Source organism: Protomyctophum parallelum (genome assembly GCF_964188405.1).
Source record: "Protomyctophum parallelum genome assembly, chromosome: 8".
NCBI lineage: Eukaryota > Metazoa > Chordata > Actinopteri > Myctophiformes > Myctophidae > Protomyctophum > Protomyctophum parallelum.
The window spans coordinates 51,395,192-51,420,695 of record NC_139703.1 but is presented as its reverse complement, the minus strand read 5'-3'; the positions used below and the strand labels follow the sequence as shown (position 1 = coordinate 51,420,695).

The 25,504-nt window shown below is 44.7% G+C and overlaps 1 protein-coding gene across 6 annotated transcripts in view; it reads left to right on the top strand.

Moving 5' to 3' along the window:
• Window positions 1-25,504, top strand: part of LOC310863498 (semaphorin-3F-like) — a 135,755-nt gene that overhangs the window by 95,285 nt on the left and 14,966 nt on the right. For 4 of the 6 annotated variants that reach the window (XM_083771890.1, XM_083771889.1, XM_083771888.1 and 1 more), the window contains exons 5-10: window positions 1,534-1,653; window positions 3,656-3,742; window positions 11,477-11,570; window positions 12,989-13,108; window positions 20,109-20,248; window positions 22,222-22,336. In XM_083771890.1, the coding sequence (XP_083628016.1) occupies window positions 1,534-1,653; window positions 3,656-3,742; window positions 11,477-11,570; window positions 12,989-13,108; window positions 20,109-20,248; window positions 22,222-22,336 (676 nt within the window). The remainder of the gene's footprint in view (window positions 1-1,533; window positions 1,654-3,655; window positions 3,743-11,476; window positions 11,571-12,988; window positions 13,109-20,108; window positions 20,249-22,221; window positions 22,337-25,504) is intronic. The other 2 variants (XM_083771892.1, XM_083771891.1) reach the window with 1 other exon arrangement.

Below are 25,504 nucleotides of genomic sequence, written 5' to 3'. Positions count from 1 at the left end.
ATCCAGACAGCTGGCTGAGACAGATAAACACCCCCCGTCTGTCTGCAACGTTCAAACACCTTTCTCTTCTACATTAAAAAACAAACTATATCATTATTATACTGTATATTATATCAATTATCTTTACTATTTAATTAGAAATGTTTAAGTAAATACAGAATGAATATACCATGTGCAAATATTAAGCAATATTTTGTGAATTCTGAAAACTTGATGCAACAAGCTTGCGTGTTTTCAGACAAAGTGTAACGCACGGTTACATTTTGTCTGAGAACACGCAAGCTTGTTGCTTTTGTGCACTATAGAGGCACAGAGCCTGTAAGACGGTGTGTACTGTGTGCTGATCCTGAGTCAGGTCCACCGCACAGAGAACCAAACACACCCTCAGACGGTGTGTACTGTGTGCTGATCCTGAGTCAGGTCCACCGCACAGAGAACCAAACACACCCTCAGACGGTGTGTACTGTGTGCTGATCCTGAGTCAGGTCCACCGCACAGAGAACCAAACACACCCTCAGACGGTGTGTACTGTGTGCTGATCCTGAGTCAGGTCCACCGCACAGAGAACCAAACACACCCTCAGACGGTGTGTACTGTGTGCTGATCCTGAGTCAGGTCCACTGCACAGAGAACCAAACACACCCTCAGACGGTGTGTACTGTGTGCTGATCCTGAGTCAGGTCCACCGCACAGAGAACCAAACACACCCTCAGACGGTGTGTACTGTGTGCTGATCCTGAGTCAGGTCCACCGCACAGAGAACCAAACACACCCTCAGACGGTGTGTACTGTGTGCTGATCCTGAGTCAGGTCCACCGCACAGAGAACCAAACACACCCTCACTATAGAGGCACAGAGCCTGTAAGACGGTATGTACTGTGTGCTGATCCTGAGTCAGGTCCACCGCACAGAGAACCAAACACACCCTCAGACGGTATGTACTGTGTGCTGATCCTGAGTCACTATAGAGGCACAGAGCCTGTAAGACGGTATGTACTGTGTGCTGATCCTGAGTCACTATAGAGGCACAGAGCCTGTAAGACGGTGTGTACTGTGTGCTGATCCTGAGTCAGGTCCACCGCACAGAGAACCAAACACACCCTCAGACGGTGTGTACTGTGTGCTGATCCTGAGTCAGGTCCACCGCACAGAGAACCAAACACACCCTCAGCAACAATGAAAATGAGAGATGGCAGAGCCAAGGAGAAGGAACATTAACCACTAACCCTATATATACTTAGTTGACCGGGGGTCCCCCAGGGCTCAATAAGGAGTCCCTTCCTTTTTTCTCTCAACACCAAATCTCTTTGCCAAAAAAAGTCCTTATTCTTCACCCCAGAATGGGGACGCTCGTGTTAGAGATTATCTACTTTTGAATGAATAGGTCACGATGCATTGAAAACATTTTTTCGATCGTCTTTTACGATCATTGAATTTTCAAGCAAAATTAATCCGTTGGGGTTTCATTTTGAGCGCTAAAGGGAAACTGCTCCGATCCTGTTGACCTTTGACCTGTTGCATGCTCTGCTTCAGGGGGAATGCGGGAACTTCATCCGTCTGATCGAACCGTGGAACCGGACCCACCTGTATGTGTGTGGAACAGGAGCGTACAACCCCATCTGCACCTACGTGGACCGAGGACGCAGGTCACAGGTAACGGGGCACTCTCCAGGGCATCCTTGGAGACACATTGACCTTCTAGTTTCTCCTTTCTGTAAAGCAACATATCTGTCTTATCAATCTGAGGTCAGAGGAGCAGCTTGTGTTCCTCGCTCTCCTCCGTCCTCGCGACGGGCTCCGCTTTCCTCCCCGTCATTTTCCGCTTCTTGGCTTTCATTGATTTCTCTGCCGTTTCACGGTCTGCGGGACTCAAAGAAAAGCACAGTCAGTCCTCTCTTAGGCTAGGATGGAATCTGATTCGTTATATCAAGTCTGGAATGGCAGAAAAACACATGGAAACCCATTTTGGCGACATCGGATTTGAACCACATGGGGTCTGAGATGAAATTCAAATCTTAATCTAACCACTTCAGCCAGGTAGCATCTGTGTAATTTTAGATTAGTCTGTTTAGATTTGTTTTTCAGAATTGGCCTCAGGTCTAAAGTCTCGACACTGAAGCGTGAATTTAAGGTCCTCATATGACGGTGTTGACGGTTTAATTTAAGGTCCTCATATGACGGTGCTGACGGTCGACCTGATTCTAGATCAGCTCTTTTGGCACGCGACATTGTTGTACAACAGATTAGAAGACGTAAAGCATCACACAGGCCTGCGCCATGTCATCACCACAACAACCAATCCAGATACAGTAGGTTGATGATGTCTGAATGCAATACACCAATCAGTGGATTAATTTAATACATGGGACCACAATGGAAACAAGTCCCCACGACCTTTTTTGTGTTAGTGAATAAAGTATTAAATCAATGCCAATAACCGTGTGGACGCTAAAGCAGCTTTAGCAGGTTAAGTTAAAGCTCAGATTTGAGAAACTAATGGGATTTGCCTGCATTCTGTTTCTGAATGAAGCCAAACTGCTGCCCCAGAAAGTGACAGTCTTCCAGTGCTGCTGGGAATAGCATGTTGACAGCATACCCAAAGCAACTCCCCCCCCCCCCCCCTGGTTCACCTGTTGTTTATAAGCAGTAGGAGAGGCTCGGGAAGCCTCTGAAAGGCCATCCGTCTCCCAAAGGCCATCATTACTGATGGCCTTTCATCCGTCATCATCCTTGTAGTTCAACCCAACCCCCTGTCGGTGCTCCACACCCTCCCTGCCTTCCTCCTTACATCCACTACGCCGCCTGTTTAGTCTCACTGTTTAAATGAAGGGTTAAGATTTCAGCCCCATTCCCGTCACTCAGCGAGTCCCTCGAGGCCTTTTGTTGCTTTTGCACTGTAAAGGTTTTTCCTACGACGAGAGTGGTTGTAAACAGAGACCATTAGTTAGGAGGACATCGTCCTATTTGTTAGAACAGAAAGGGTCCCCACTTCCCACTTGAGTCTGTCAGCGTCGGCCTCCCTTCTTTTCTCTGTTATCTGTGGTTTATTTTTAGAGCTTGTTTTGCTTGCGTTCTCTAGTAGTCTGTACCATCACTGTTGTGTTCTGTATAGTTCCTGAATTGCACTGGTCAGTATCTACAAAATACCTATAGGATTTGTCCATTATATCAATGGGAGGACTTGACTAAGTTGCTTTTAATTGGAATTTGTAAATTATTGTTTTAAAGTTTTAGAATTCAGTTATTACGAGTCATAGGCTGCTGTACTTTCTTTTCAACAACAACAACAAAAAGAAAGTTGGGTTTCTCTTTTGGGAGAAACAACAAAAGAAGCTTTGATTCTGCATGCACCTGCATGAGATTGGTTTGCGCATGTACTGTATGGATGTGGATACTAACTAATGGATGTCGATCTCTTGACTTCAGTCACTTCAGTTTCCTTCTTTTCCCTTTATAGTCTTTATGGCCTTGAGTTGAAATACTTCTCTGTGTCATGTTTCTTTTTTATTTATTCTTTTGGTCTCTCTCTGGCATTTCATTTTCGGGCTTTTTTTCTGTCCTCTTCGTGATCACACCATCAGAGGATCTGGAATCTGGAGCGTTGGTTTTTGGTAATCAAACGGCCCCCCTGTGGTCCCCTGTGTCTCTGTTATAGGGGTCCCTCTACCTACAAGCCCCCCAGCCTGGAGGGAGAACCAGTCGGGCTGTGGACTCCACAACGACAGGGCCTATGGAGGCAAAGGTGGGCTGGTTGTAGCTTTGATGCCCACCTGCAGTAGGCTGTTGCTAGTTACTGTTCAGTCTATTGAGCTGTGGGGGGGGGGGGGGGGTCATTGTTCTATCCAAAGTGTTACACCGGGGCTCCACCGGGCGCGTCTCCGTCACCGTCAGGGAATGTTCCCTTTTTAATCAATGAAGGGTGGCTCTAACCTGACGCTGCCAGATCCAAGAAGCTTGCTACACAAATTTGTTTCACAGCTTATTGGGATCTGGGATCGCGGAAGCAAATTCGATGACTGTTGGGGCTGTTCCTTTTTTTTCAAGATACTTGGTAGATGATTGGATGGGACCGTCTGTCTATCACCGTGTGGGCGTGCAAACACAACCAATCATATTGACGTGTCTATATAGCTTCACATCCGGTTTCGCACATATCCCGCCCTTAGCTCACGCTGATTGGTTCGGTACGGAAAGGATTTGTGTCAGCTCAACTCCCTGAGAGATCCCAGATGAGTGCTGTGTTGGGGAACATGGTTACCCAATACCGCCCCCATCTGGCAGCGTCAGGTTAGGGTGGCTCCACTGCCCGCGTTGCATTGTGTTGCGTGACTGCATTAAAATTGCCCCGGTTGGTTTTTTGACGCGACGCGCCCGGTGGAGCCCCGGCGTTAGGTGTTGAACAATATGTCACTGTTTCCACAAAGGTTACAACATTGTGTCCAAAATCAATATGGACACAAAGCGCTCCTGCCTCCTGTGTCAGCGAGTCGTTTAATATGGTTGCTGTCGGCTGGAAACCTTGTATGTCCAAAACGATTACGTACTTTTCTGGGAATGGGAAAAAAATGTGCATCCAATGTAATTACTTTTGTCACTGGCTCTTGTTAATACTTTTCATTGTGTAAAAAACCCACATACGGACCACTTTCAACCCGGCATCTGGGGTTTCAGCAAGTCTTTCCTAAAATGGCTGAAATAGCTGATCTACAAACTTGTGTAAAATATTGGGCTTTGGTTTATGGCAGCGACAATGTGCTACTGTGTGCAGCACATTGAATGAATGGACGGAGCCACATTGTAATACCAGAAAACAACCAAACTATTTTTCAAATGTACTGTATTTACTTTAGACTTTTTTATAGCCTGAGGTTAGCAGCATTGCACCGAGAGTGATTTATGTGTTGTAGTGTACAGAATAGAGCTGTCATCCTTCAGTATATAAACAGAAGAATGGCTACAAACTGAATTCCCCCTGCATATACCTGTCCTGTCTGGCAATACTGGTCTCCTCCTGACATATTCCCTCTTAGTAGCCACATGCCCAGTGCAAGAAGAGATTCTCAATGAAACGGATGGTTCAAGATGGTCCTTTTGTACTGTGTAAATGGTAAATGGTGCATTTATATAGCGCCTTTATCCAACGCGCTTTACAGAGATTGTGCATTACATTCACCCATTCATACACCGATGGCAGCGGAAACCATGCAAGGCACCAACTAGCACATCGGGAGCAATCAGGGGTTCAGTGTCTTGCTCAAGGACACTTCGACAGTAACTCTGGGGGAGCCCGGGTTCGAACTGGCGACCTTACGGTTACCATACAGGCACTCTACCCCTGAGCCACCGCCGCCCCGCCCATCATCACTGTGTAATGAGTTCCCATCCACACTAAAGTTCTCAAACTCTGCCCGAACCCGACCAGGCCCGACCAAGCCCGGCCCGACCCGACGTTTTCGGGCCGGGCCGGGCCCAAAGTTTATGCTATTTAGTCAGGCCGGGCCGAGCCTCGGGCTTGGTGACTGTCGGGCTTTTGTCGGGCTTCGGGCTTAACATTATGGTAATCTTTAGGGTCGGTCCGAGCCTCGGGCCGACCCAGTTAGGGTAGGGTCGGGCCGGGCCACAAGTTTTGGGCCCGTTGAGAACTTTAATCCACACCACTAACATAGAACATAATATAAGCATGGCGAATGAGTTTTCCTGTTAACTGGCCTTGTATGGTTTCTGTACAGATCTAACAGAGTTACAGTGCGAGTGTCTCTGTTGTTCAGCACAAATTGACCCACTAGATCACCTTTTAGCTCGTGTCGAAACCCGAAATAAACCCCAAGAGTTGGGAAATTCCAGTGAAAATAGCCGATCTAAAACCTCACAATTGTGATACAAATAAATTGTTTTAAAATAAATGTATTTTTGTAATGTTATTTATTTCCCGTCATTCAGTCAGTCAGTCAGTCAGTCAGTCAGTCAGTCAGTCAGTCAGTCATTCAGTCAGTCAGTCAGTCAGTCAGTCAGTCAGTCAGTCAGTGTGTCACTCAAAATCCCCATACATGGGGAAATCCCCCATATATGGTGCCCAGGTCTCGTGACATCAGGGATGATAGTAAATCAGGGATCATATTATAATTAGGGATCTGTGACTAACGCCTCTTTCACAACTGGTATTGTTAACCTCGGGGCAAAAGACACAAAACCAGATTTTGAAATGTATTTACCAGCTATATATAAACTATTGCCATAGTAAATGTGACCTGCTGTCACAATGAAGCCCATATATGGAGATCCCTGATGTCATCAATATTAGTAGTCAGAATCTGTTCTGACATTCCATATGTTGATCCTTCCCCATATATTTTTTTTAATTTAAAGGGACAATACAAAAAACAATGTATGTTGTAAAAACATGAAACTGTTGAGTTGTACATAGGGTTTGTAGCCAAGACTAATTTGCAACCCCAGTCCCTGATTAGGCCTTTCGATTGTGATCTGCCTATATTAAAAAAAAAAAATCCATCCTTCCTCTTCGATGTCTCCCTTTTGACTGATACCTGTCCATTTAAACTCTAGACGGGCCTGTTGACTGATACCTGTCCATTTAAACTCTAGACGGGCCTGTTGACTGATACCTGTCCATTTAAACTCTAGACGGGCCTGTTGACTGATACCTGTCCATTTAAACTCTAGACGGGCCTGTTGACTGATACCTGTCCATTTAAACTAGACGGGCCTGTTGACTGATACCTGTCCATTTAAACTCTAGACGGGCCTGTTGACTGATACCTGTCCATTTAAACTAGACGGGCCTGTTGACTGATACCTGTCCATTTAAACTAGACGGGCCTGTTGACTGATACCTGTCCATTTAAACTAGACGGGCCTGTTGACTGATACCTGTCCATTTAAACTAGACGGGCCTGTTGACTGATACCTGTCCATTTAAACTAGACGGGCCTGTTGACTGATACCTGTCCATTTAAACTAGACGGGCCTGTTGACTGATACCTGTCCATTTAAACTAGACGGGCCTGTTGACTGATACCTGTCCATTTAAACTCTAGGCGGGCCTGTTGACTGATACCTGTCCATTTAAACTAGACGGGCCTGTTGACTGATACCTGTCCATTTAAACTCTAGACGGGCCTGTTGACTGATACCTGTCCATTTAAACTAGACGGGCCTGTTGACTGATACCTGTCCATTTAAACTAGACGGGCCTGTTGACTGATACCTGTCCATTTAAACTAGACGGGCCTGTTGACTGATACCTGTCCATTCAAACTCTAGACGGGCCTGTTGACTGAGACCTGTCCATTTAAACTAGACGGGCCTGTTGACTGATACCTGTCCATTTAAACTAGACGGGCCTGTTGACTGATACCTGTCCATTTAAACTAGACGGGCCTGTTGACTGATACCTGTCCATTTAAACTAGACGGGCCTGTTGACTGATACCTGTCCATTTAAACTAGACGGGCCTGTTGACTGATACCTGTCCATTTAAACTAGACGGGCCTGTTGACTGATACCTGTCCATTTAAACTCTAGGCGGGCCTGTTGACTGATACCTGTCCATTTAAACTAGACGGGCCTGTTGACTGATACCTGTCCATTTAAACTCTAGACGGGCCTGTTGACTGATACCTGTCCATTTAAACTCTAGACGGGCCTGTTGACTGATACCTGTCCATTTAAACTCTAGACGGGCCTGTTGACTGATACCTGTCCATTTAAACTCTAGACGGGCCTGTTGACTGATACCTGTCCATTTAAACTAGACGGGCCTGTTGACTGATACCTGTCCATTTAAACTCTAGACGGGCCTGTTGACTGATACCTGTCCATTTAAACTAGACGGGCCTGTTGACTGATACCTGTCCATTTAAACTAGACGGGCCTGTTGACTGATACCTGTCCATTTAAACTAGACGGGCCTGTTGACTGATACCTGTCCATTTAAACTAGACGGGCCTGTTGACTGATACCTGTCCATTTAAACTAGACGGGCCTGTTGACTGATACCTGTCCATTTAAACTAGACGGGCCTGTTGACTGATACCTGTCCATTTAAACTAGACGGGCCTGTTGACTGATACCTGTCCATTTAAACTCTAGGCGGGCCTGTTGACTGATACCTGTCCATTTAAACTAGACGGGCCTGTTGACTGATACCTGTCCATTTAAACTCTAGACGGGCCTGTTGACTGATACCTGTCCATTTAAACTAGACGGGCCTGTTGACTGATACCTGTCCATTTAAACTAGACGGGCCTGTTGACTGATACCTGTCCATTTAAACTAGACGGGCCTGTTGACTGATACCTGTCCATTCAAACTCTAGACGGGCCTGTTGACTGAGACCTGTCCATTTAAACTAGACGGGCCTGTTGACTGATACCTGTCCATTTAAACTAGACGGGCCTGTTGACTGATACCTGTCCATTTAAACTAGACGGGCCTGTTGACTGATACCTGTCCATTTAAACTAGACGGGCCTGTTGACTGATACCTGTCCATTTAAACTAGACGGGCCTGTTGACTGATACCTGTCCATTTAAACTAGACGGGCCTGTTGACTGATACCTGTCCATTTAAACTCTAGGCGGGCCTGTTGACTGATACCTGTCCATTTAAACTAGACGGGCCTGTTGACTGATACCTGTCCATTTAAACTCTAGACGGGCCTGTTGACTGATACCTGTCCATTTAAACTAGACGGGCCTGTTGACTGATACCTGTCCATTTAAACTAGACGGGCCTGTTGACTGATACCTGTCCATTTAAACTAGACAGGCCTGTTGACTGATACCTGTCCATTTAAACTAGACGGGCCTGTTGACTGATACCTGTCCATTTAAACTAGACGGGCCTGTTGACTGATACCTGTCCATTTAAACTAGACGGGCCTGTTGACTGATACCTGTCCATTTAAACTAGACGGGCCTGTTGACTGATACCTGTCCATTTAAACTAGACGGGCCTGTTGACTGATACCTGTCCATTTAAACTAGACGGGCCTGTTGACTGATACCTGTCCATTTAAACTCTAGGCGGGCCTGTTGACTGATACCTGTCCATTTAAACTAGACGGGCCTGTTGACTGATACCTGTCCATTTAAACTCTAGACGGGCCTGTTGACTGATACCTGTCCATTTAAACTAGACGGGCCTGTTGACTGATACCTGTCCATTTAAACTAGACGGGCCTGTTGACTGATACCTGTCCATTTAAACTAGACGGGCCTGTTGACTGATACCTGTCCATTCAAACTCTAGACGGGCCTGTTGACTGAGACCTGTCCATTTAAACTAGACGGGCCTGTTGACTGATACCTGTCCATTTAAACTAGACGGGCCTGTTGACTGATACCTGTCCATTTAAACTAGACGGGCCTGTTGACTGATACCTGTCCATTTAAACTAGACGGGCCTGTTGACTGATACCTGTCCATTTAAACTAGACGGGCCTGTTGACTGATACCTGTCCATTTAAACTAGACGGGCCTGTTGACTGATACCTGTCCATTTAAACTAGACGGGCCTGTTGACTGATACCTGTCCATTTAAACTCTAGGCGGGCCTGTTGACTGATACCTGTCCATTTAAACTAGACGGGCCTGTTGACTGATACCTGTCCATTTAAACTCTAGACGGGCCTGTTGACTGATACCTGTCCATTTAAACTAGACGGGCCTGTTGACTGATACCTGTCCATTTAAACTAGACGGGCCTGTTGACTGATACCTGTCCATTTAAACTAGACGGGCCTGTTGACTGATACCTGTCCATTCAAACTCTAGACGGGCCTGTTGACTGATACCTGTCCATTTAAACTAGACGGGCCTGTTGACTGATACCTGTCCATTTAAACTAGACGGGCCTGTTGACTGATAGCTGTCCATTTAAACTAGACGGGCCTGTTGACTGATACCTGTCCATTTAAACTAGACGGGCCTGTTGACTGATACCTGTCCATTTAAACTAGACGGGCCTGTTGACTGATACCTGTCCATTTAAACTCTAGACGGGCCTGTTGACTGATACCTGTCCATTTAAACTAGACGGGCCTGTTGACTGATACCTGTCCATTTAAACTAGACGGGCCTGTTGACTGATACCTGTCCATTTAAACTAGACGGGCCTGTTGACTGATACCTGTCCATTTAAACTAGACGGGCCTGTTGACTGATACCTGTCCATTTAAACTCTAGACGGGCCTGTTGACTGATACCTGTCCATTTAAACTAGACGGGCCTGTTGACTGATACTTGTCCATTTAAACTAGACGGGCCTGTTGACTGATACCTGTCCATTTAAACTAGACGGGCCTGTTGACTGATACCTGTCCATTCAAACTCTAGACGGGCCTGTTGACTGATACCTGTCCATTTAATCTAGACGGGCCTGTTGACTGATACCTGTCCATTTAAACTAGACGGGCCTGTTGACTGATACCTGTCCATTTAAACTAGACGGGCCTGTTGACTGATACCTGTCCATTTAAACTAGACGGGCCTGTTGACTGATACCTGTCCATTTAAACTAGACGGGCCTGTTGACTGATACCTGTCCATTTAAACTAGACGGGCCTGTTGACTGATACCTGTCCATTTAAACTAGACGGGCCTGTTGACTGATACCCGTCCATTTAAACTAGACGGGCCTGTTGACTGATACCTGTCCATTTAAACTAGACGGGCCTGTTGACTGATACCTGTCCATTTAATCTAGACGGGCCTGTTGACTGATACCTGTCCATTTAAACTAGACGGGCCTGTTGACTGATACCTGTCCATTTAAACTAGACGGGCCTGTTGACTGATACCTGTCCATTTAAACTAGACGGGCCTGTTGACTGATACCTGTCCATTTAAACTAGACGGGCCTGTTGACTGATACCTGTCCATTTAAACTAGACGGGCCTGTTGACTGATACCTGTCCATTTAAACTAGACGGGCCTGTTGACTGATACCCGTCCATTTAAACTAGACGGGCCTGTTGACTGATACCTGTCCATTTAAACTAGACGGGCCTGCCCCAAAGTTATTTGTGCAGCCGCGCCCGGCAGCCGGTGAAAACTAGAGTTCTCAACAGGCCTGAAAATGAAGGCCCGGCTCTACCTGGGCCCTCATCAAACCCTGTACTTCACCATCATCATCATCATCATCACTGTTTTTATGAAAGATTTGTGAAGTGTGAATTAGGGCTTAACACGTTCAAATGAAGCGTCCATATATACTGTGCAATAGGGAGAGACCCTATCACAGTCACTTTGTCTGTTGAATATTTTACACGTTTGATTCAGCTGTTACATCCAAATAACCCAAACTGAACATAACTATAATATCCTTTGTCGCTAACGTGTTTCATTCAGAGGAGGTCTGCCTGCCCCCAGAAAGGCAATTTTTCTAATGCACACTAAATCTACTAAATGGAAACGATAGAATTATTAATGACGTGCTTAATCCTTTGTTATTTCAGGAATACATTTTTCGTCTGGAGCCTGGCAAAGTGGATTCTGGGAAAGGCAAATGTCCTTATGACCCCAAACTCAACAGTGTTTCAGCATTAATCAGTAAGTACTTGTTCTTCCTTGTAAGACTATGCATGCTGTAGAATTATGTGTAGAGGTAAATGGTTCTTTATGAAAAAGGTTTTCAGTCATTTCCATTCAAGCTCACTTTTCCGCAAAGGAGAATTTGTTTCATTATACTGTGCAAGATATTGTCCAACTCCAGTTTATTGAATAAAAAAAAAACGTCTATTTTTAATATGACATAGGTGCTTTCACGGTTTTAAATATATAACGTAACATAGATATAACAACGTATAGGTTTAATAGGTGTCATAAGGAGGGTAGCGCTGTCACCTCACAGCTAGAAGGTCCCGGGTTCCATTCCTGCCGGGGACGCTGGGGGGCGGGTTCCCTCCTCCTCTCGGTACCCTAGGTGGGGTTGGCAAAAGGGCCTTTCTGTGGGGAGTTTGCATGTTCTCCCCGTGTCCCCTAGGGTAGGTACCCTCACATGTTCTCCCCGTGTCCCCTAGGGTAGGTACCCTCACATGTTCTCCCCGTGTCCCCTAGGGTAGGTACCCTCACATGTTCTCCCCGTGTCCCCTTGGGTAGGTACCCTCACATGTTCTCCCCGTGTCCCCTAGGGTAGGTACCCTCACATGTTCTCCCCGTGTCCCCTAGGGTAGGTACCCTCACATGTTCTCCCCGTGTCCCCTAGAGTAGACACTGAACCCCTAATTGCGCCTGATGTGCTGGTTGGTTGGTTTCCTCTGCCATCGGTGTGAATGGGTGAATGTAATGCACAGTCTATGTAAAGCGCCTTGGATAAAGGCGCTATATAAATGCACCATTTACCATTTAATAACGTGGTCTACGTTCTACCGGGGAAACTCCCCCATGCGGTGATGATAGGAGGCGGCCTGCTCAATCTTCATGCATTGCATTGAAGGAAGCTCAGTTCGGGGCTCTCCCCAGACCCCAGGTTGGCAAGAGGGGAAGTAACGCCCAGGATTACAGCTTAGGCAATTGGCACCAGGTATCGGTATGTATGTTATTTGTACAATGTTCATGCAGTACATGGGCATAGAGAGTAAAATCGTGGGGAAAAAGGGGACCCATATTATGGGTTTTGAGTTAAATCAGCACCCTGAATTTTGCTGTGTTGGTGGTCTAGTGTTGTCAGCAGATTGCAGGTGGCCAAACTCGTTCCTGACCCCTCCAGCTGGGGCATGTAGCCCCTGACCTCCCCTTTCTCTCTCTGTCTGTCTGTGTGTGTGTGTGTGTGTGTGTGTGTGTGTGTGTGTGTGTGTGTGTGTGTGTGTGTGTGTGTGTGTGTGTGACACACACACACACACACTTCGCTGTGCGCCAAAAACAGCAGATCAACAAGCTCACACGGTGTCCAACAGAGCCTACATCAACAACATATAAATGAATCCTAAGAAGAGCCACTGTCTCCTTCCCCTCTCTGTGATTGACAGATGGAGAGCTGTACGCCGGGGTCTACATCGACTTCATGGGCACGGACTCGGCCATCTTCCGTACGTTAGGCAAGCAGACGGCCATGAGGACGGACCAGTACAACTCCAGATGGTTAAACGGTAAGACGTCAGTCTGACCAGTACAACTCCAGATGGTTAAACGGTAAGACGTCAGTCTTCTTGTCTCGTCTGCAGATCAAGCAGTGTGTTCCTTTGACCGCTTTCAATTGATTAGCGGGCTCGTATACAGTACATTCCTGCATCACACCAACATTCCTGTTCCCCTTCCTAGAGATGGTCAATAGCCTCTTTCAATGCATTCCCTGAAGTCACAGAGAACTCGAGGAATGGCCCGGAGGAGTCTCAGAGTCTAGCTGTATGTTCATACAGTAATGGAGTCTCAGAGTCTAGCTGTATGCTCATACAGTAATGGAGGAGTCTCAGAGTCTAGCTGTATGCTCATACAGTAATGGAGGAGTCTCAGAGTCTAGCTGTATGCTCATACAGTAATGGAGTCTCAGAGTCTAGCTGTATGCTCATACAGTAATGGAGGAGTCTCAGAGCCTAGCTGTATGCTCATACAGTAATGGAGGAGTCTCAGAGTCTAGCTGTATGCTCATACAGTAATGGAGGAGTCTCAGAGTCTAGCTGTATGCTCATACAGTAATGGAGTCTCAGGGTGCCATTTAGGACTTCAAATAATATTACTAATCATATTACAGTTTTATGAGCTGGGGGCGTGTTGTATGTCATATTGCAATTTTGGGCATGTTAAGAAGCGCTTTCGACACCCCGTGGATTGCGCAAAACGGCCTTGAATTAGTCATGGGTGTGTTTAAGGCGTGTTTGAGACGTACCCAATCAACATGTCCGTACTATTCTCTTTACCAGTCAGCTGATGTCACATACGGAATGCGCACTTTGGGGATCGTGGTATTACATTTCTTCAGGCTGGCACCATAGAAGACATGACATGACTTTGTCACATTTGGGTTAATTATTCCTAGTGCACTGCATGCTGTCACCTTTATGCCTCAAAATAATTTGTTTCTATTGAAAAACACCAGTAAAATAACGTTTATTATATTTTATTTCATTCAAGTCATGATGAAGGAATGAGTTGAATGCTGCTGCTTAATGCTGTGCCTGTGGCCCCGATGGTATATGGTCTTCGCTCTTAGCATTTTATTGAAGAAGACTTGAATCGGGTGTGATACAGCATATGAAAGCAAACTTCCCAAGGATTATGGAGATGTTTTTATTTATTTTTAAGGTTGAGAAATGAAAGAATTATGGCCGTTTCTAATCTCAACATTTTACAAAAAAAGGACGCAAAAAAAGGCTGTTGCCATGTCTCATAGAAACAAGTAAATAGGTCTATAAAAATAAGCGCATATAACAGGGGTCTGCAACCTATTTTAAATGAAGTGCCATGTTTTTATTTTCTAGATAGTGTGTCTGCCATATCCAGATTCATTTTAATGACACCACATTAAAATAAAAAAAAGTATTTTGATTGTCCACAAATAAATAAAGTTCTTCCTTCTTTTTAAATATGTTCTTGCACATTGTTATAATGATCATTATATATATCCCCCTGCAGTCAGAGTTCATAGTTTTAATGAATGAATGTGATGCATTGTGAGCTGGTATAGATCTGCTATTTTCAAAAGTAATCTTGGAATTTTTTTATTAAATTTTTGGATTAGCCGTCCTTAGTTGGGCAAATGCATTCATCTGGGGATCCTTGACATGGGAATGTGCTGTGTGAGGATCACTGGTTTAAACAACATTAGGAGAAAAGCCCAAATAACCACTTTAGAAACAAGAAAAGCAACTACAAAATAGTACAACTACCAATATTTACAAGCAACTTTACAGAAAAAGAAGCCGCTTATAATAAACAGACATGGCAACACTCTAGCAGCCTCCCAGAGCCGCTCAAGTGTAAAATCAAACAGTGCTTGTTGCGTTTATGAGGTGGTCAGACCCACGTCTAATCGTTATGCGCTGAGTGTTTCCAGGTCAAGGGGCTTAATAGCAAATTGCGCAGATGAAAATAATTAACATATGGCTAAAATATTCAGGAACGCCGTATGCCATTATGTGTGTGCGTTCAACACGGGCCGAGTGCGTTCAACACGGGCCGATATGCCTTTCATAATACCATTGTGCGCAGAGCGAGGGCAATTTATGTATTACCCCATTGTAAAACGGATCTTCAAAATGGCACCCTCAGAGTCTAGCTGTATGCTCATACAGTAATGGAGTCTCAGAGTCTAGCTGTATGCTCATACAGTAATGGAGTCTCAGAGTCTAGCTGTATGCTCATACAGTAATGGAGGAGTCTCAGAGTCTAGCTGTATGCTCATACAGTAATGGAGTCTCAGAGTCTAGCTGTATGCTCATACAGTAATGGAGTCTCAGAGTCTAGCTGTATGCTCATACAGTAATGGAGGAGTCTCAGAGTCTAGCTGTATGCTCATACAGTAATGGAGGAGTCTCAGAGTCTAGCTGTATGCTCATACAGTAATGGAGGAGTCTCAGAGTCTAGCTGTATGCTCATACAGTAATGGAGGAGTCTCAGAGTCTAGCTGTATGCTCATACAGTAATGGAGGAGTCTCAGAGTCTAGCTGTATGCTCATACAGTAATGGAGGAGTCTCAGAGTCTAGCTGTATGCTCATACAGTAATGGAGGAGTCTCAGAGTCTAGCTGTATGCTCATACAGTAATGGAGGAGTCTCAGAGTCTAGCTGTATGCTCATACAGTAATTACATTGATTATGCGTAGCCTCAGTTCTGTAATGAAGCGTGGCAGAGCGGTGTGTCATCAGCGTACACTGCAGTCATTCTCAACCTTTAATTTATTTATTTCAAGGACCCCCAGTTTGAAATGCATTAGGCAATGGACCCCCAGTTTGATATGCATTAGGCAATGGACCCCCAGTTTGATATGCATTAGGCAATGGACCCCCAGTTTGATATGCATTAGGCAATGGACCCCAGTTTGATATGCATTAGGCAATGGACCCCCAGTTTGATATGCATTAGGCAATGGACCCCCAGTTTGATATGCATTAGGCAATGGACCCCAGTTTGATATGCATTAGGCAATGGACCCCCAGTTTGATATGCATTAGGCAAAGGACCCCCAGTTTGATATGCATTAGGCAATGGACCCCCAGTTTGATATGCATTAGGCAATGGACCCCCAGTTTGATATGCATTAGGCAATGGACCCCCAGTTTGAAATGCATTAGGCAATAGACCCCCAGTTTGATATGCATTAGGCAAAGGACCCCCAGTTTGATATGCATTAGGCAATGGACCCCCAGTTTGATATGCATTAGGCAAAGGACCCCCAGTTTGATATGCATTAGGCAATGGACCCCCAGTTTGATATGCATTAGGCAAAGGACCCCCCGTTTGAAATGCATTAGGCAATGGACCCCCAGTTTGATATGCATTAGGCAATGGACCCCCAGTTTGATATGCATTAGGCAAAGGACCCCCCGTTTGATATGATCTTTTTTGAGTGGTGCAACCACTCCTACAAGCAGCAATGTCCGTGTACCTGTGTGTGTACCTGTGTGTGTATGTACCTGTGTGTGTATGTACCTGTGTGTGTACCTGTGTGTGTACCTGTTTGTTTGTATGTATGTATAAGTGAGCACGAGTATGTGACTTAATAATAGCAGTAGGGTGCGCCAGAAACAGTGAGAGGGGTAGTGCTGTGCCTCTAATGAGAGAGAGAGAGAGAGAGAGAGAGAGAGAGAGAGAGATAGAGGGAGGGGGGGGAATTGCACCACTCAGTTCACACGTGTGTGATTTTTAATCTACATTAACTCTTGAGAGTGTCAAATGGACATGTCAGGGTCCATTTGATTCTGAACTATCAATCATTTAGCGGGGAACCCCCCCCCCCCCCCCCCCTCTGGAACCCCCCCTCAAGGACCCACTTTGAGACCCACTGGCATAATGCCGCCACCGCATTCATCACTGACCCCCCCCCCCCCCATCCCCCCTCCTCTGGGTGACAGCTTTCCACTTTGACCCAGCCGTCTCCCCACAACAGATCCCCGGGGGGGGGGGGGGGGGGCACTCCACGTCAACGCACCTGGGTCCCTTTCCCCTTCATCACACACACACACACACACACAATTCAATTCAATTCAAAGGGCTTTATTGGCATGAGAAAACATACGTTTACATTGCCAAAGCACACACACACACACACACACCGTGAACATTAAACTGTTCACGGTGTGTGTGTGTCCCCCCCCCCCACTGCGTTGTTTCTCTGTCCAGCAGTGACCCAGTGAATGAGTAAGTAAGGGGCAGGGCTAATAATATGCAGATCTACAACGCGCCGCGCTGCGACACGTTGTGATCTTGCAGATCAACTGTTCTTGTTTCCGATCAGGCAGTGGAGCTCAGTGGACGGGTCTAATTAATGAGACGCAGGGGGGGGGGGAGGGTTCTAGCAGCGTGCGTGCGTCCTGCTCTCATCGGCCTCTAAACATAACATATCTTGCTTTAAAGGTATATTCAGTGATTTCACTTAATTCAAATATCACTTATTTTTTTGTTTTGTTGTGATAATCCTCTCTACTATAGAGTGTGCTGACCATATAAGGAGTTCCTCCCTGTCCCCAGTTAACCCCTGGGGGTCAAAAAACCTGATTGGACGAAAGGCTGGGTCCCACAGCCAAAAACGAAACCTAAGGTTTTTTGAGTTAAATCTCTGAATATACCTTTAAACCATTCTGACCTGAGATCAGATTCTAAAAGTGTCTTTGATTTTTCAAAAATAGCAGACCTACAAGCTCGTAGCGCGCCACTCGGTGGCGCGATACGAGCTTGTAGATCTGCTATTTTTCAATAGCTAAAGCATAACATGATGCTGACACCAAAACAACGAGGAACCGGATGTGGTTCCATCACATTTGGAATCTGTTGGGGAAGATGTTTTTCTCACACTGTCATTGGTTCTCAAACGTCTTATTTCAAGGACCACCAAAACTCTGAGGGTACAAAAGGAACCATGATGGTCCATTTGGTTGCTTGTATGTACACTCTCTGAATTACAGACCTATAAGGGTCCATTTGGAACCCCTTAATTCACCCAGAGGATCCCTGTAACCACTACAATAACATATATGCACTGCATGTTTAATTGAATGTTATTGTGTTTATCAAACATTATAATGAAGGCCAAAATTAAATATGTATATTTTTGAGAGGCGCGCGCTAGCCCCTCCTATGTCCAGCTTTATGTGTTTGTGTGTACCCCATAGCGATGATTTGATTGGCTGAGCACGGAATGTGAGGACGCCAAAAGTGATTGGCCGGAATGTGATGTTGTATAATGAATTTAATGATGTATGATGTCCAGCTTTGAGGGTTTGTGTAAACACAAACATTGAAGACAAAGTGAATTCCCATAGACAGTTTGAGAGTTTGTGTAAACACAAACATTGAAGACAAAGTGAATTCCCATAGACAGTTTGAGGGTTTGTGTAAACACAAACATTGTAGACAAAGTGAATTCCCATAGACAGTTTGAGAGTTTGTGTAAACACAAACATTGTAGACAAAGTGAATTCCCATAGACAGTTTGAGAGTTTGGGTAAACACAAACATTGAAGACAAAGTGAATTCCCATAGACAGTTTGAGAGTTTGTGTAAACACAAACATTGAAGACAAAGTGAATTCCCATAGACAGTTTGAGGGTTTGTGTAAACACAAAAATTTAAGACAAAGTGAATTCCCATAGAAATCTTGAGGGTTTGTGTAAACACAAACATTGAAGACAAAGTGAATTCCCATAGACAGTTTGAGAGTTTGTGTAAACACAAACATTGAAGATAAAGTGAATTCCCATAGACAGTTTCAGAGTTTGTGTAAACACAAACATTGAAGACAAAGTGAATTCCCATAGACAGTTTCAGAGTTTGTGTAAACACAAACATTGAAGATAAAGTGAATTCCCATAGACAGTTTCAGAGTTTGTGTAAACACAAACATTGAAGACAAAGTGAATTCCCATAGACAGTTTGAGAGTTTGTGTAAACACAAACATTGTAGACAAAGTGAATTCCCATAGACAGTTTGAGAGTTTGTGTAAACACAAACATTGAAGACAAAGTGAATTCCCATAGACAGTTTGAGAGTTTGTGTAAACACAAACATTGTAGATAAAGTGAATTCCCATAGACAGTTTGAGAGTTTGTGTAAACACAAACATTGTAGACAAAGTGAATTCCCATAGACAGTTTGAGAGTTTGTGTAAACACAAACATTGTAGACAAAGTGAATTCCCATAGACAGTTTGAGAGTTTGTGTAAACACAAACATTGTAGACAAAGTGAATTCCCATAGACAGTTTGAGAGTTTGTGTAAACACAAACATTGAAGACAAAGTGAATTCCCATAGACAGTTTGAGAGTTTGTGTAAACACAAACATTGTAGATAAAGTGAATTCCCATAGACAGTTTGAGAGTTTGTGTAAACACAAACATTGTAGATAAAGTGACAGTTTCACTCAGGTGTGATTTTTGAGGCCCATACAGCTTTTGTCCCCACATGTCTCATACAGTATATTTCCCATTGACAATGAAAGGAGAAATTAGGTCAAATGTCCGCCAAATATGACGTAAATTTGTGGCAACACAAAGCGCCCCTTATTTCACATGGGTGTGATTTTTATACACAGCTTTTGTCCACACACGTCTCAAGAATTGCAATTGACAATGAATGGAGTAATTGGGTCAAAAGTACGCTAAATATATGACGTAAATTAAACATCAAAACATTAAACGCCATTGACATCGAAGGGAAGATTTGTCATATGTGAACGAGCAAATCCGCTAACCAATCAAAGGCAACAGGCATTCTGATTGGCCAGTATGAGATGATGCATGATGATGTGTGTTTTTTTTAAATATTGGAATGGTTAAAGGGAACTGTTTAGGAATTAGACCGTGGGAATCTTTAAGGAATCTGAATCTTTAAAATCCCAAAGGATCCCAAAGGATCCCATCCCTATAGCGATACGTCTGTGCCTCATCTACATCTTAACAGCTCATTCCATGTCTCCCTCTCTCCCCTTTAACAGATCCCACGTTCATCCATGCGCATCTCATCCCAGACAGTGCCGAGAAGAATGACGACAAGCTCTACTTTTTCTTCCGGGAGAAAGCCTCAGAGATGGGTCAGAGTCCCATGGCCCAGTCCCGCATAGGGAGGATCTGTCTGGTGAGTTTCATCTCAACCAAAAGCCTCATATTATTTGAAATATAACAAAAGGTTTTTATAGCTGCGTGTGTTGGTCTCTCTCACCCTCACAGTGATCCAGAAATCCCCGTTCCCCGTTGTGCTTACTCACCATGAGTAATTACCGCTGTAGAGTAAGCTACACACCACTCTGCAGCCATAAAACCAAACAAAACCCTTTGGCTTTTTACGTTTCCTCAAAGCCAAGTGAGGAAAACATTCCATTGCAGGGGGGGGGGGGGGGGGGGGGGGAGTTGTGACTGTTTCACTGACTGACGGAGTTGACCTAAAAGCCTAACCTCGGATCCCAGGATGGCGTTCCTGACCCCAAGTCTTGCTCAATTCAGAGATGACCAAAGATTGGAGGGCTAGCTAAAAGACTAATTGAAGCATGACGTGTATACTGTATGTACTTTGATGCGTAGCAGTGTCAAAAATAGACAAAAAGAATGCGTGCGAAAAGACTGCTTCCAACGTGTTGCAACATGGTATGTTGTCAGCATTTGGTTTGGTATTATCAGTACACGACACCAGCATGTGAGAAAGGGCAGCATACCTCAAGCTCTATACTCCATATTATTACAATGGTCACTTGGAAGAAATGGAAGAATATCATTTCTTCTTTGCGAGCATCACTGTGGCACGATGCAGTATAAGTTCTACTTCAGTCCCCAGTCTATATGCATACATAAACATTCAGTGATTTGTGTTTATCACAGCAGAGGGGCACTATAAGGGACAGTGTCCAAACCTTCAGACTCTGTCCTCACATTACCACAGAGACACTAGTCCTGTTTGTCAGGAGACTTTTCCTTCTGCAGCTGAAGCCGGCAAGATGACACAGCCCTAAAGTATATAATTAAGCAAAGAATATAGGCTGCAAAACACATAGATCCCAGGATAATGCAGGATAACAGAATGTGTAGCTTTATAAGGACATAGTAATGTGGGCAAAAATAGAACTCCCTTCCTCCATTGAGAGTATAACGGTAAACACAAAACTCCCTGTTTCTCCAGTTGTGTAAATCTTCCAGGCTCTATGTAATGTGTTAAGGTTTGTGGCTCATTAATCACGTCCCCTGGGTTCGTAGTGGAAGTTGGCGAGCATCCCTAACAGATGGGCGAGTGGGGCTGACGCACCAAGCTGGAGTTTATTCACACATCCCCTCGAGTGCTGACTGATCCTTTGGACTATTGTCTTAAACAGCTGTTGGTCAGCCTGCCGATGGATGGAGCGACCAGTCCAGGGATTCCCAAACCTTTTCACCTCCAAACCCCAAAGATAGATTTTCCACCTAAAACGTACAACAAATACATTATGAATTCACCACTAAAGCTCTATTTAATAGTGAAAATAGCAAAGCTCTCAATGTGCGCAACAGCAACAACAACAACAACATTGCACGTGTCAGTAATTTATTTTTTTTGCAAATGTTTTGCAAAATGTTTTGTTAGAATTAATTTATTTTGTAGGAAACGACATGACCTTGACCTTGATGTACAAGTACACCCCCTGGACATGACGCTAGTATGTCGCAGGGACTTAACCTCCCAATCCAACCCTTGATGCTGAGTGTCAAGCAGGGAGGCACTGGGTCCCATTGTTACAGTCTTTGGTATGACCCGGCCGGGGATCGAACCCCGACCTCCCAGTCTCAGGGCGGACACTCTAACCACAAGGCCACTGAGCTGGTGATCTGGAGACCTGCCCATATGCTGTTGTATATAATACGCCTCTTGGTGTTGTATACTCATACCTGAGGAATTCCCACAGTGGTCAAAACGTTGTTCCAAATAAAGAATCTTCCTGGGAGCTGCAATTCAGTGTGCGGACATCCCTTCCTTTGTCATCGTGTGTGTGTGTGTGTGTGTGTGTGTGTGTGTGTGTGTGTGTGTGTGTGTGTGTGTGTGTGTGTGTGTGACCATACCTGTGTCTTGTGTTTGTGTCCCCACAGAATGACGACGGCGGACACTGCTGTCTGGTCAACAAGTGGAGCACCTTCCTGAAGGCCCGTCTCATCTGCTCCGTGCCTGGAGCCGATGGCATCGAGACGCACTTTGATGAGCTCAGTGAGTTTGCATCATCATATTATGGCACTTATCAACCGCCTCCTGTCAGCAGTTTGAATGAATATCCAGGTCCATTCAACCACTGGTCTGAATGAATATCCAGGTCCATTCAACCACTGGTCTGAATGAATATCCAGGTCCATTCAACCACTGGTCTGAATGAATATCCAGGTCCATTCAACCACTGGTCTGAATGAATATCCAGGTCCATTCAACCACTGGTCTGAATGAATATCCAGGTCCATTCAACCACTGGTCTGAATGAATATCCAGGTCCATTCAACCACTGGTCTGCTCTATATTGACTCATTCAAGGCTTTCTCCCTCTCTGTGGTCCATGTCATTGTAGGCAAACGGTTATTTCTAATTTAGCAAAATGTAGATGCACTGTTCAGGTACATGCATGGGGAAAACAGTACATAAAAAACAGAAATGGCTCAATAATTATATTTTAAAAAGTCACCCTATAAAGCACTACTAAAAGCAGTAGAAACAGGACAAGAAGTCACCAAAACATTGCACATTTAGCAAAAAATGTTAGATCTACAAACTCACTACACTTGGTCCCCTTCTTCTTTCCATCTACAGCACACGTTAGAATATCTGCCTGTTTTCACCTATGACATGCCTAGAACAGGGATGCTGCGGTCCTTGTGGTTAAGCCTAATTCATGCTTATGACTACGGTAATGGGTTGAGATAGTGAGAGTTCAAAATGAACCACTATACGTACGGCACAGTAAGACAAAACTTCACACCCACTTGTTATTAATAGTTAACTTTCTGCAAAGCTCATGGTTTTTAGAAGCGCTCTGCGTTGCTACTGCTCCTGTGATGTTAGATATTTGACACAGTATGTGACTCTGCACTACGTGTTACTCTACGTCCTACTAGAAAGACTCACATGACAGCCCTCGACTACCCATGTGTAACAATGCCTGCAAGACATAATTTGTATTTATTCATTTTTTATTAGATTTTATTAGGAGGGGGGGGGGGGGGTTGTTACATTTTATTTGATAGGAGGTAGCTGACAATTTCAGCTGCCAAGCTCTGAATCTGCCTTGAGAGATTACACGTTACTCGGGGCGTACTTGGTGTGTTCGTTTTAATAGCTACATTGGATCCATTGGGACACAGGTTTGTTTTCCCATTTCCTGAAATGTAACGCTACAAGGTTTCCACCTGACTGCGACATTGCGAATGCTATTCTTCATACGTAGGTTTAACCCATTCTGACCGGGCACCCATTTTGGTGTTGGCATGTTATGCTTTAGCTGTTGAAAAATAGCAGATCTACAAGCTCATATCGCGCCACCGAGTGGCGCGATACGAGCTTGTAGGTCTGCAATTTTTGAAAAATCGAAGAGCGACTGACATTTCTAGAATCTGATCTCAGGTCAGAATGGGTTCATCAGACCAGTGTGTGTCCATGTGGAAACCTCGTATGAATCTGATCTCAGGTCAGAATGGGTTCATCAGACCAGTGTGTGTCCATGTGGAAACCTCGTATGAATCTGATCTCAGGTCAGAATGGGTTCATCAGACCAGTGTGTGTCCATGTGGAAACCTCGTATGAATCTGATCTCAGGTCAGAATGGGTTAATCAGACCAGTGTGTGTCCATGTGGAAACCTCGTATGAATCTGATCTCAGGTCAGAATGGGTTAAACAGAGAACAGATGTAAAGCCACCTTGATGGAAACGGAGCAACACTCGTTGTGAACGTCAAAACATGATGTCCCTTTTCCTCATCCTCCGTCAACATCACGGTGCTTTTAGCAGCTCATCCACGGGTCAACGGGTCAGACTTACAGTCTGAGTACAGACAGAGGCGTGCATGGTTGAGGTCATAGGCTTGAATCTCCCGAGGTACAGGATGTGTAAAAGGTCCTATGTGCGCTCTGCCTTCCCACAAGTCATTCTTGGAGAAATGAACGGTGTCTCCAGCTCCGGCTGTCCTGATGGAGCCCAGCGGAGGCATCAGAGTGCTTCTATGAGGGGCCCAGGGGAGCCGCTCGAGTACATTCAGATGTGGAGGAAGTACCTTTGGCTGTGGGAGACATGGTGAATGCATTTAGTCTTTGCAGCCAGAGGAGAGGAGTGGGACCGCAGAGTATGAGGCAGAGGTGGAAGAAGTACTCTATAGAACTAACCATGCAGCAATGTAGAAATACATAAAGCATGAGTACGTCAATACGTTTGAAATAAAGTAAGTCATTGTACCTCAAAACTGTACTGAGTAAACGGTATACTTGAGTGAATGTGCTTAGTTAAGCCATTCTGAACGGGAACCCATTTTGGTGTTGGCATCATGTTATGCTTTAGCTATTGAAAAATAGCAGATCTACAAGCTCATTTTGAGCTATGAGGTTTTCAGAAACCTTAGGTTAGGTTTTAGAAGGCATCGTTAGAATGGGCCTCAGGTCTAAATTGGTTGTTAAGCCTGGATAATGCCATCTTTGACCGCAAGTATCTTCCTTTAGCCTGAAAACGTGCATGCCGTGTTGGTGTTGCATAATGCATATGTATGGCGTGTTCCTCCACATGCTTGGTATGTATGGCGTGTTCCTCCACATGCTTAGGTCCAAAGATGACGTAGAGATGCATGTGAAAGGGCGGCTAGGGTTTCTTGATGGCTGTGGAGTGTGTCAGATTAATGTCTTGCTTCCTGCTTGGTAAATGACCATGAAAAAGGACCCAGGTTATAAACGCTAGAGGCCTGGATTTCATGCCTGATCTTATTATTAGATATTCATGGTGATTGGCATTTCCAGTGACTTGTGGAGATGTAGTCTTGCTTATAGGGCTGCAACACTTAACGCAATCTAATTGATTTAATCAATTATAAAGAAATCAAAGCCCACCCGTTTGAAGTGAGGGGCGCTCTTATCATCATACGTCATCAGACATCTCACATGGCTCCTTCTGGCCAATCACAATGTGTGTCTTTATCTATAAAATAGGGCCTAATCAGACCTGTTTTAGTTTATTATAAAAAAAGATATATTTTTGCCTTTTCTTTCAGGTTGATTCATTATAGTATATTTAATTGTCAAAGCCAGAGAGAGTGTAAAATGTAACCTAGTGAAGGGTTTTGCTGCACATGCACCAGGTGATGCTCCTCTGACTCCATTCCCCTGATGGAGAGTGTTCATTGGAACTGTGTT